This window comes from Notothenia coriiceps, unplaced genomic scaffold (assembly GCF_000735185.1).
Source record: "Notothenia coriiceps isolate Sejong01 unplaced genomic scaffold, NC01 NC01_scaffold00024667, whole genome shotgun sequence".
Taxonomy (NCBI): Eukaryota; Metazoa; Chordata; class Actinopteri; order Perciformes; family Nototheniidae; genus Notothenia; species Notothenia coriiceps.
In genome coordinates, this window is record NW_011357368.1 from 7,255,719 (window position 1) to 7,268,900 (window position 13,182).

Consider the following 13,182-nt stretch of genomic DNA (forward strand, 5'->3'; position numbering starts at 1 on the left):
TTTTTGTACTTAAATTTTGTTTACTTGATAATCGGATAATACCTTATATTTAATTTATTTAATGATATCTACGTTGGTCTTACTTACGAAACCAAATACCTGCGTTCTTGTGTGTTCTTCTTTTGTAAACCGGACTTCCAGTACACTTATAAATGAGGTGTCATCATACTTGACAAGAATATCTCTATAACTACCATAATTATTGTCGCGGAATATTCAGGTTACTTTCTTTTTTCCTTTAGAATAAGCGTGAACAAACCCGGCGTATTTTATATATAGGGAACCGGGAGTAAGAAGGTGTAATTATATTTGGACACTTTTTCAACTTTAATTTTACTCATAACCCTTACTACACTGTCAAGTTCCGTTGTGCTCATGCGTGTGGACTTCATTGCTTCGAGCATCTTTCGCGGCGGAGCATTTTGTAACATTAGTGTGAAGCGCCTCAAGTACTCTTTTTCTTGTGAAAGTGAAAAATTGGTGAAGGAAGGACAAATCGAAATCTATAGAAACCGTACAATTCTCAAATACGGTGGCGTTTTTCCGGAGTAACGGTTCGTGTTCTTTAGACGTATGTTTTACAGCTTAGAATTGCAGGAAAAAAAAGGTAAGGAAAAAACGGACGGTGACATACAAGTAAGTCGGACTTTTGAGTGTTAGGCGGGATAACTCTGGGTATAATACTTTTGCTAGTATAAATTTTTGTACAAGGTTAAATTTCCTTAGAAGAAAGACGTAACCCGGAATAGTCGGTTATTCCCTATTAATTCAGTAGAAGACATTAAATCTTCTTGATCTGATACATAGGACAAGGAAAAGCTTATGTTAGATTATTACTAAAATAAGATCTTTAACACATCGTGTAAATATGTTTATTTAATTCGTCTAACTTTTACATGAGCGACCAAAGTCTACAAACTCTAATTCAAATGTAAAATTTTTGTCGAGGAAACAAGAAAAAACCGATATATCTTCGAATAATCGAGACTGGTTATTAGGGATTGATCCGAAAAAAGTCCTAGATAAATAGTAGGTAAGAACCGAGCGACATTCTTTCGTTCCTACGGTTTTTCAGCGGAGAAGTATAATGTTCCCGGACTTCGTATGTGTGTTTCCTTGTCGTTTAACGTACCCGTACCGTGGGGAGTATGGTGGATTTATATCTTCTAAGGTGCCAGTTTGACAACAGCCATTACATGATAACGCGTCGACAAACCCATCATAAATTCGAAACCTCTTGTCGCATTTTTCAGTCCGAGAATATATAGGACTTACTATTGAGATTGTGCTCAATCTATCTTATATTTTAGTAAAGCCATTAGACAAAATTTTTACACCCGAAACTATATATCGGTGAGTATACCAGTTTGATTTTCGATCAGAACAGTACACGATAGCTAGGGAGCAAACATTCCACTTTAAACTCCTTCGAAGAGGTACAAGGTGAGTGTAGTGAGCAACAACAATAGACTAGAGAGAGATTGTTGTTGTTGCCTCTCCTTCCTTTTTCTCTCTCTAGTCTATATGTTGTATTTAATTTTATTTAAACTACCACTCCTTGTACCTCTTTCCGAAGGAGTTAAAGGTGGAAGTTTTGTCCCTAGTACTAACGTTCGATTTCGGGAAATCAACTGTAAATCAATGAATATACAGTTCGGTTGGTAAAAATTTTTTGATCTATGCGGCTGGTTACTAAATAAAGAAGGATTTAGCCACAATCTAATTACGTAAAGTCCATATTATTCTTGACTGTCAAAAAAAAAAGACACGGCTTTTCAGAATTTGATGTGGTTTTCACCGTTTCATGTAAGAGCTGTTGTCAAACGATGGCACTAGATAGTGATCATCAATCACCAATACTCCACGTACGGACCGTGTTTCTGATTTGATGTAAAGCGTCTTTGAGCACCAGGAAAAGCATTATAAAAATTAAATGTATTATTATTAATAATTGTATTTCACATTACAATATTTAACCTTACATTCTGTTTCTTTCACCTGCACTATTTTATTCAAATCTATCGTACTCTGTTCATTTGCACTATTTTTATTTTTGTATTATTATTATTATTGTTATTTTGTTGTCTTACAGTATGTCCTTTATATAATATGTTGCACTGTTGGAGGATTACATTTATTATTATTATTATTATTATGAATTGTATTTCACATTACAATATTTAATCTTACATTCTGTTTCACCTGCTCTATTTTTATTCAAATCTATCGTACTCTGTTCATTTGCACTATTTTTAATTTTGTATTATTATTATTTTATTGTCTTATGTCCTTTATATAATATGTTGCACTGTTGTAGAGCTCGGGACCTAAGATTTTCATTGCCATAACTACACTGTAGCTGCGCAGTGTGCACATGATAATAAAACCGTTGAATCTTGAACCTGAATGTGTTTCCTTCCTCCCTGCTCACCTGTTCTCCAGCTCTGAGATATCACTCTGCAGTCGGAGGTAGAACTTCTCGGCCTGTGAGAAGAGCTGCCTGAGCAGCAGCACGTTGGTGTGGGCTGTGTTGATCAGCTCCATCTCCACCTCCCCACGCACCACCACCTGCAGCCCATCCAACATCTCCTTCACCTCGTCCACTGTGAAGGTTTCCTCCACCAGCCTACAGAGAGAAACATACACACATTACAGTTCCAACCCACCTGTTGTTATATACTGTATATTTTAAATTAGAAGTGGGATTTACATAAAAACAATGATAAAAGAAAGGTAAGGTTGACAAGTTACCTGCTATCTTTGAGTTCCTCAAAGCAGGAGTCAATAGTCTTTAGTCTCAAGACCCTCTTTGAACGTGCAAATCGCATGTAATTGATGACTTCATTTTGATGCTGTTCATTGAACCCAAATTCAGCCTACATGGAGACATGGACAGAGAATAGATTGTCATCACTGATGTACAATGGACAGAGAGAGAAGCTAATGAAAACCACAACTAGCTTATGAGCTATCTTGAAGAGGATTTCCCCCTGCTAATATGTGTCGGCCTATTCACATGAGCTTGCCCATACTGTGTGCTAACTCTGGGGCTAACTGTCTAACCGTCATTTAATAAAACAGAGCGAGAACTTTAGCATGCTAACTTCCAAAAGCAAACAGGTGGCCTGGCTACCCCCATAACCACAAATGAACGAAACTACTTACCATGGTGGCTGTGCAGCTAATGTTAACGTTACTAGCTTAGCTTGTAGACTGGTGATAAAAAGAGAAATGGGTGTTTCAGCCTATAATGTAGGCCACGCAGCAAACAGACTAGAAGCAAACGGAAAGGTGGTGGAGTCGAGGGTTCTACTAAACTATTTTGTAGTAATAGTTCAACTCAGTGAGGAGGCTAAACCGGGTTAAATCATAGCTATAAGATTATCTGGCAGATTGGCTAGCCGAGCTTTCCAGCTAGTGTTTGCCTTGAGAATGCCTTGGTAACGGAGAAGAGCGTCATTGCCTTGGTTACTAGGGGGGCGTTCAACGGCGCTACGTATTGCGTGCAGCATGAAAGTTATGGTCGAATGATTGTTATAATATAATATATATTCATGAAACATCATAAAAGAAATGTGCATACTTATTAAAAACATGTATTACACGTTTTGTAAAAACATGTTTTTGTAAAAAAAAAAATCAAGCAATATTAAATCTTGTCTAATTTCTTGTAAAAGTCTCCGTCATTCATTGATTTCGAATTATTAAGTAATTAATTGTACAGGTCATAAGTGCAAGAAGGTCAATATAATTTATTTTAAAGCATGTTTTTTCTGTCTTCGTCACTTTATAGTATTAAGCAGTAGATGGCAGTATTGAACTAATGGACCTCTGCTCCTCATCAGTAGCTTCCTCTGAGAAAATCTCCTTTTTTTCTGTTGCACCCATGACATGTATAATCTCATATATTTATGTATATGTTTTAGCAATGGGTCCTCGTTTGACACAATAGTGGGACATAAAAGCTTTTGATTGGGATCTTAAAATGAAACGGCTGTGCAAAACACGATGGCATATTTGACACTGACTGCCACAATGTTGAGTACATTTACCAGTCACATAAAAACAATGACAGTATGTTTTAAAGTAAACAATGACTGTTTTTCTTTTGTATCTTCTAACATGTTTCATTGGTAATCATAGAGCAATGCAGCATTTTCCTCCTTGCTCCTTCTCCTTTCCTCAGCCATGTTTTCCATCCCCTGCCTTTCCAATTTCCTCACCTGTCTGTGCTCCTGCAGATCAGGGACCCCCATTTGGTGGGGTCCTTTACTTCCAACCTTCTCTTTCTGTCCCTTGATGTATGCAAGATCTTTTAAAGGAATCCTTTTCTCTCTGCTGCAGGAACAGTTAATGTGGGCTTGGATCACACAGCCATCACAGCCTCCCCTCTCACAACTGGTAATCTGACACTTGCAAGTCAAAATATCAAATAATTGGTCTAACTTCACACTGAACCTCTCTTTGGCATCAAGTTTGGCCTTCCCAAGGGAACACTTCACTGCCTGATTCCAGACCTCCTTGAGCTTGGACATGATGGTCACCTTTTCATTTATAACAGGTGGTTTGAAAAGAGCATTCACTTTGCTCCACTGACCAATCAGACCAGGGAAGATATCACCCACCAGCTGGTCCACTGTGTAGTTCCTCCTATCATCTTTACTTTGATCCCTCAAGTAGATGCCATACCTCAGGATCACAGTTGGCAGTTCAGACACCAACAGCTCTCGCCCAGTGCCAACAATATTACTCAAATGAGAAGTCGATTTTGCCCTTGTTTGGACTTGAGCCATTTCAACTAGTTCACACTGAAAACACTGATACACAAGTACCAGCGACAAGTACGTTTAATTTCCTTTACATTTCACTTCAGACAGGAACATAAAACCCCTGACTTCAAAATAAAAGCCCTGATTTCAAAATAAAAGACCCCCAACTTAGTCTCTTTTTTCCCAGAAGAATAGTAAATAATCGAAAAATAGATAATATTCAACTGCAAATTGATGTAGGTTAGGATCATCAGAATTGAAAAATATCTTCAGATTTATGTTCTACACGCAAAATACGTTATATGAACACCCCTCTCGATCGATTTACAAAAGAAAAATGGTATGGCCCGCCCTAATAGAGCATGTATATCTCTTTAAATTCCTAATGGCTGCTAGCACCACAACAACAAGTTTGGTTTACTAGATTAAGCATATGGCAGTATTTATTTACCAATTTAAATACAATTATCCAGTTTATAGTATTCTTCTTCAATACATGTTTTAACTAATCTACTGATTGGACTCATAATGGCTGCTTTTTCATCATTAAAAACGAATCTGTCTTCACGTGAGCCAATTGAAAACTTAATAGAAATTGAATGGCTACTTGTTATTTATCACTGAAACCAAAAGGACATCTCTATCTATTGTGTTAAGAAGGTTTTTTTAAGAAGAAAAAAAAGAGGAAACTTTCCTCATGTCTCTTTATCTGTAATTAAATCAGACTAACAGGCAGCACATGGTTGGTCACCTAATCAGATGCATCAGAATGTGACCACTCAGTGTTGCCCTGCTTCACTGTGCAACATCAGTCAGACACAGGGACCAAGATGTTTCCCCTTTACCTTCAATCGCGGTGAGTCACTTACATTTTGAAACAGGTACTAGACACCTTGAAACCATATTCTGAAGGGTCAGAGATTAGGCTACTCTTTTCAGTTTTTGGCCCTGGGAGTCCCTGGGGCTGCCTGTCCACAGTGGTCAGTTAGACCTCCTCCTAGGAACTAGCAAACTCTCAAATATATTAGATTGTACAATACTGAAGATCATTGCAAAGCAAAGGTGTTAAAAGAAATCAATTTATTGAAAAATGTAATGTTTAATAAACAATGAAGCAATGTGAAGCATTTCATTAAAACATTGTAGGCACCTACAACCATGCGTTGTAATAGATGCATTTAAAGTAAACTGTTGTATAAGAATGATATGACAGGAAAAAAACATTATTATAAAAGTACTTAAGGTTGTGTATGCAGGTGTTTATTTTTTCAAGTTGCCATTTCATATCAAAGCGATATGACACTTTGTGCCAGTAAATGTGTGGCCAGATAATTTTTGTTCTGGTCTCAATTTTCATCTAGGCCTAACTTGTGCTCACTGTTATAATAATAGGAAGTATTGCTGCATTGGTAGTACTTTGTCCCTAGATGGCACAATAATCTTTATTTTTCCAGGTCTCTGTTTGTATTTAGCAGGCCCCCGGAACTGGAAACCTGCACTTTAAGGGTTTTATTTGGCAATATACTGTAAGCTAACACGAAGTGTTATATGCAGATAAATGCACATGTAAAAATAGGAGAAGGTAAGGAGTTATTTAGTTAGATCAATTCAACAAAAGGCATTTAGACATTTACTCTAAGCAAAGTGACTGTCAAAATCGAACTATTAGTTAATAAGAGTCTATATTTGAGTGTTTGGAGCATGGTTAATACATTCAGTATGATGTATCTGGCTTATTAAATGGTCGCTTATTCACTCCTTACAAATGGAAACTAAAGATTCTCTATATAACCAAGTCAGCACAAGCCCCGCGCAATTCACTGCTCCGAGGTCAGTTGTCGGCTGTATGTATCAATACAAACACGGAAGGAAATTGAGAGAAGAACTGATCTCGGGTCGGCCTCTCGATAATTCCGCGTCGAGACAAACCAATCAGCTGACACCCGCATGACAGGCAGGCCTCACGCTTGCGCAGTAGCACTCTATTGGTATCAGGAATATGGCAGCGTCCTGAGCCCTGTTGGGGGGAATACGGCGTAACTGAGCACCTTCAGCACCAAAGTGGGAAAACTGAGAAGCACCACCCGCACTCGGAGGAGGGTGGGGGGCTGAGGGACGGCTTCGACAATTACCCGTTAGCGAATTTACAGGTAATTGCAACCGTTTGCACCTGCCACTGTCTTCAAGCCATCTTCTCCATGTTTGCTTGATTGAACCCCGCTGCTAATGCGACTAGCTAGCTCTTCTGCCAAACCCGAGTACAGTGCTAGGTAGCCGCTAGCTTGACGCTAACCCAACATTAGCCTGCCACAGCCCCTTTTTTGCATTTAGCAAACAAACGCTGATAACAATAGTCTCTGGGTTATCTTTTATTCTTGTGAGGAGGAGCAGCACTATCGACATCTATATAATGTGCTGTCGTTCTTGTTTTTAGCCAGTTAACCGTGTAGGCCCGCTGCAATGAAGGATACTTTGGCTAAGCGTTTGAAAGCCAGGTAACGTTAATTCTGTTTGTCATGGATTTACTTGACAGATCGGGATCCAGCACTCAAAATCAAATGGACTTAAGAATCACGGACAGCTTTTTCAACGCATTTTGTGTAACCTATATGTTTATATCTCTAGTCACGTGTAAACAAACTGCAAGCAAGTTGTTCATTAAATCGTTATAGAGCCATACAAGATGAAGTAGAGTAAGTGCAAGTTGACATTGAGATGATTCACATAATTGGCAAATAAGAGGAGGACATTGCAACACGTCTTAAGTGCAGAAACAGCTTTTAAGAAGAAAACCACATTGCAGAAACCAGAATGATATTTGCTTAATGCTTCTGGCTATGTCAAAAATCCTATAGATTGTGCTTCTATTGTGCTGTCAGTTCAGACATGGTTTATGTTCAACTTGGTATTAACTGGAGATGTAAGAAAAAGTTAGGCCCATATAATGATGTAATAACAAATGATCATTTGACCCTTGTACCCACACTGATGCTGATGCAGTTTACATATCATTTTTATTGTGCTTTTCAAAGGAAAATGCTGATTCAACTCTTTTTTTTCTTCACAGCTGTGAGAAACATGGAAGAAAACAGAATGAAATAGCAAAGGAGAGCAAAGGAGTTGTTAACACAGTATTACATGGTTAATTGTCGTGGAACTTAGAGTTTAACTTGCGTCTGTAGTCTGTTTTTTGGTAACTAACCAGTAATATGGTTGATAGTCTGTTTACAGTTGTTCAGATCCCATTTCAAAAGCCGTGTTTGCTAATGTTGATGAAAAGTTGGGAGTCCTGTCTGGAACAAGTTTTCATGTAAATGGTGTGTGCTTTGCTTTGGGTCTGGTTCCATTTTCATTGACTGTTATTCTCTTGTTTCCTTTCCTCTTTTGTCTTCTATTTTTTGCTCAAGGATAGCCCATCATTAAATTGCTATTGATCTGTATACAGGCAGGAAGAGGTGGGAGGAGGAATCACATGACTAAATCCTGGAATCTGGCTTGACTTTTAAACTCCTCAGTCCTCACAAAACGCTTTCAACCCAGTAATGTATTAGAAACGGCACTGCCCTCTGCAGAAGCAAAGAGCATGCTGTGCACTGCTTGCTGTTAACATCTCCTATTGTGCATTCCATCAGCCCCCCGCTCTGGATTAAATTAATTATGCAGCTCCGTGAATGTGTGTCAGAAAGAAAAAAAAACTGTTGATGCAAAACTTGGCTCTTGACATTTCCTTGCAGCTTTGTTTCTCATGCACAGGCATCAATTATTGAGACCCAGACACTGGCTAATTTTTAAAGGTCCAAGTCCAGTGTTGGTGGACCTGCTGTCCCTTGATTCAGCCGCACACAGAAATGGAGAGGAAGGAAAACTGGAGTCAGATTTTTTTCCAGGATCCTGGCAGAGTGCTGACACAGGTTCCTCATGTCACAGTGCAGCAGAATACTGCACTAAGGATAGGAGAGGAATTTGCTTTAATCTTGTTTTTTACTGCTTTGCTTGAAACCATCTTTGACAAACAATCACTCTTATAACGAGCCTAATGATGGTTTGTGCTAATTGGAGAAGGACACTCGGTTTGGTTTTAGTTTCAATAACATGGATTTTAGTTTATCCATTGTCCAGGTGTGAGGATTTGTGAGGCCAAAACACTGAGACATGGTCTAACCCCTGTGTATCTGAAGTGATCAATAGGCCACTCTGGCTCTGCACCAGATTGTATTGACACAAGCTCAGCTGGTGTACTGTTGTGTTATTTCTGTATTCATCATATCCGACTGGAGTGAAAGACCTCGGTTTTGTCTGAGCAGATCATATCGCAGTAGTTCCTTATCAGTTTTCCTCTTCGTCTGAGTAAATCAAAACATATCAAAGAGTGGTTTATAATCATTTGGAAGTCATGTGCTACCAGCTGCATTGATCCTATGGTTAATAGCTAAGCTAATGGTATTTAAGAATCAGTCAGTCATGGAGCGCTGCAATACACATGGACTACTCGGACGTTGAATAATCGCTATTTTCTCTGTATTAGTTCTGTAGTCGATGGAATGTCATGTGGGAGTCTCTCTCTTCAAGCTGCAAAATGTTGAATGTCTGTGTGAAGTGTGTGTGGCAGTATATTGGAACGCATGTTACATAAACTCGATGTATTGAAGACCTGTGAAGCTGCAGGTTATTTAGTGACTTTAACTGGAGATCATCCTCCCCCTCTTTTGTGTAATTTAAAAATGTAACATTTCCTTTCAAGTCATTTTAAAGATATTTATTTATGTTTTTATTTTACCCTAATCATTATAACTTTTCGTCTGTTTTGTAGGTCCCGTGAAAAGATGAATGTCGTCAAAGAAAATAAAGACATGGCCTGCTTCTACACCACCAAACACTCCTGGAGGGGAAAGTAAGACCCATAACATGTTTTTATAACCCCACTGATTCCTTTTCAGAGCTGGTGCCATTTCAGGGCTTGAACCTTGTCTACTACCTCTCTTTTGTATTCATTTACAACGCAACATTGACCTAAAGTCTTCCCTTCATCACTTTGTTTGTCTTCTTCACTTAAAATCCTGACGCAGTTCTTCCGTTGTGTTGACATTCCTTATCTTAGACAGGGATAGGAGGTCTGCAGACCCTGATCAGCACTAATGAGCTGTGTTTTGTAGAGCTGCATGTCTTATGAAATGTGACCCAAAGACACAGATACTGACAGTAAACACAGCAAGATGGTTCATGTGTTTTATGGATACCAAAACATGAAACTGTTTTTCACAATGTTACTCTTACTCTCAATACTCACATAATTGTTACTATAGGGGGCAACTTGTTTTTTTATTGAGAGGAAGTAAACAAAACTACAGCTGCAACTAGTGGTTTGACAGAATATAAATCACCAACTATTTTGAAAGTCCTTCGCTATGGATGTGGTGAAAATGAAGTAAAGGCAATTTGTTGAAGTCGCACAGGATTGGGAGAGGTTAGCAATAAAGGAAAAGATAGTGCTTGCAAAAATATATGGATGTGACAGCAGGAATACTGCCATACAAGCGTAAGCACTGTGTAGTGTGTACATATATAGAGGGTGCAATCACAGCGGCTCTCTGTGTTGTTTTAGCTTAGTTTTGGAAAGTAATCAGACATCATGCCAATAATTCAAAAATCATGAACTAAGCTCAGATATTATAATACATTTACAAATCCTCCTATTTCCCTTAGCAGTTTGTAGTGCGTTTATTTGAAACTTGTAATTAATCATCATTAACCACAGATTATGATTGTGATAAACGCTATTAAATTTCAATCAATTTACACCACTAATAAAAGGAAATCACTTTTCATTTTTTTTAGTTACTGAAAAGAACATGATGTAAACTGGTAGAGTACAATAAAGGAAAAATAAGGGCAGCAAAGTTTATTTATGCTGTAAACTAATCCTAACCCTATGTCCATGATCATCTAAGGCAAAAGGTATTTGTTTTCATTTGATAGATTATAGTTAAATTACATACTATGTGACTTGATGTAAATACTTTGGTGTCCCTCATGCTAAAAGATGGAGATGCTCAGTTTGAGCCGGTGGCATCACATTACCAGTACCTGCTCTCTAAATGTCTTTGTGCCATTAAGGACTGCCATTGACTTTGGTAACTGAAGCAGGGCTGCAGAGCATTAGCCATCATCGAGGCTTCATCCTGCTAATGCTTCCTGAAGGGTCCGACATAGACCAGTGTTGATGTATGTGTGGTGGATACAGGGGAGGTCGAGTCAGAGCGACACAGTGGCGCACTTTAAACCCCCATTTATGATTGGTCTGAATGGAAAGACAGATTTCCATGAGCCTCCTACCGACTTGAAAGTGGGTTGCTCTCTGCCCGGTTTTTGTCGAACACGCCTCTATCAGGGATGAAAACTGAATTTGAATGTCATTCAACTGTCACCCCTAAGAGAGAAAGAGAAAGATGAGAAGACGCAGACGACTATATGAGAGGGAGTGAGCAGGGGAAAATGAAACTTAATTTGTTGCTTCTGAAATGCAATTCTGTGAAATCTCAGTGAAGCGTAACTACAGTTGAAGACATCAATGTACAAATGCTGACATCAGGGGATTAACTTTTGACAGTTGTGTCATGAATCTGTCAAATACAATTCAGAGGAACTGCATCCTATGCCCTTCTTCTGTATGAAAAGGGCACGAGTCACACAGTTTTAGGAGGCAACAGTTCTTGCTTTATAACAACCTAAGATATTGTGGGCTTCTTTGTCTCCTGTGAATCCTGGAAACCATGATCTAATTTGATTTATAACCAACCTTTTTAGTCTAAAAACAAAGCAAAAACTTACCAAGAAAACATATTTGAAGCACACCTAAAGTGGACCTATCATGCTATATTTGAACAATATATTGTAGGGCCATACCTATATAAAGTATATAAATATAGTTTTTTTTTCAAAATACCAAAACGATCCTGCATTTTAGCCATGCCTCATTTCGCTCTTTCCAGTGCTGTTTTTGCAGGGGGCTGATTCTGTGAGCTGCAGCTGACCACACCCCCCTGCAGGAGAGGGGAGCGTGCTCTGAGATTCTCAGAGCACGCTCCCCTCTCCTGCAGGGGGGTGTGGTCAGCTGCAGCTCACAGAATCAGCCCCCTGCAAAAACAGCACTGGAAAGAGCGAAATGAGGNCTTTTGTACGTCTTGTATACATGAATATCGTGTCCCCGGTGTGTCAGGGAACTCACCAAGTGTCAGAAAACACAACCCTCTCTATTTTCCTCCAAACCCAAATCTCAAAAAAAGGGGCTGCAACAGATCTGATACAGATTGATCCAGGTTTGAACACTGTCCTGACGTCAGGACGGTGGCGCTACGGCTATTGGTCAATTCTCCACCAATCAGGGGAATGAGAGGTTGGGCCACGGCCGGCCATTGCCGCTTGAAAGCGCTGGAGACGCTGTAGTACATATGCTAGGCCTGTAAGTGGCGCTGTAGTCTGCCGCAAAAGCAGCGAAGAAGACTTCACTTGCATGGTTGCCATGGTTGCCCTTCTGTTTATTCTCCGCTGTGGCTCTTTTTCTCCCTCCCCGAGGCAAGCGTTTGCACTTCCTGGTTTAAAACAAATGAATAATGACTCTATATAATCATATGTGAGGGATAATGTGCAGCGACGCGGTCATTATGGGGAAAAGAACACCGACAGGCTGATCAGGAGCCCGATGCGAAGCGGAGGGATCTAGATCGGCATTAAGGCACACTATGCAATGTGCACATTATCCCGCTTATTACATGGCCACATTCTCAACAAAGTAACGATATGACTCCCAATATTAATTGAAATGCTTTTATGGATTTAGAAAATGATTTTATTGATTTAAAAAATAGTTGTATGGATTTAAATTGACATGCATCCGCTAAGAAAATAGTCCGTTGTTACTGTTTGAACTAACGAAGCAACGGCAGGAACTGCTTCGATAGCGTTTTTGAGGAGCTTTTTGATTACAGATTTGAAAACATTGTTGCTTGCTTTAAAAGTAGCACAATTCATTATGTCAAACCTTGGAAAGTATCTAGATATCCCTGCCCTAAAGCCAAAGTAACTGGCAACTGAATATGTGTTGCCGTTTGATGTCTATGTCTGGAAAAAAGGCTGCGTAAAAAGGAGGGTTTCTGCCCCATTACTTCTCTTCTTACTTCTATAAGAATAAAACAAGGAGGACGGAGATCTCTTTTTCTCCTCCTCTTCTGAGAGCCCAGCAGCTGATCTCAGAGCACGCTCCCCTCTCCTGCAGGGGGGCGTGGTCAGCTGCAGCTCACAGAATCAGTCCCCTGCAAAAACAGCGCTTGAAAGAGCATATAGAGCTAAATGAGGCATGGCTAAAATGCAGGATCTGTTTGGTGTTTTGAAAAAAAAACGATCTTTATATAGGTAT

The 13,182-nt window shown here is 39.3% G+C and overlaps 2 protein-coding genes across 4 annotated transcripts in view; one reads left to right on the top strand and one right to left on the bottom strand.

Moving 5' to 3' along the window:
* lztfl1 (leucine zipper transcription factor-like 1) overlaps positions 1-4,546 on the bottom strand; it is a 22,626-nt gene extending 18,080 nt beyond the window's left edge. Inside the window, exons 1-3 of one of the 3 annotated variants that reach the window (XM_010782642.1) lie at positions 4,224-4,546; positions 2,752-2,876; positions 2,432-2,626 (exon numbers count right to left, since the gene is read on the bottom strand). In XM_010782642.1, the coding sequence (XP_010780944.1) occupies positions 2,432-2,626; positions 2,752-2,876; positions 4,224-4,535 (632 nt within the window). In that variant the 5' untranslated portion in view covers positions 4,536-4,546. Of the gene's footprint in view, positions 1-2,431; positions 2,627-2,751; positions 2,877-3,165; positions 3,451-4,223 lie in introns of those variants that run through there. The other 2 variants (XM_010782641.1, XM_010782643.1) reach the window with 2 other exon arrangements.
* A 2,221-nt stretch (positions 4,547-6,767) lies between these two features.
* The window catches only part of LOC104955470 (dnaJ homolog subfamily C member 13), a 41,128-nt gene continuing 34,713 nt past the window's right edge, over positions 6,768-13,182 (top strand). The window contains exons 1-2 of the mRNA XM_010782796.1: positions 6,768-6,919; positions 9,580-9,660. Of these exons, the coding sequence (XP_010781098.1) occupies positions 9,593-9,660 (68 nt within the window). The 5' untranslated portion in view covers positions 6,768-6,919; positions 9,580-9,592. The remainder of the gene's footprint in view (positions 6,920-9,579; positions 9,661-13,182) is intronic.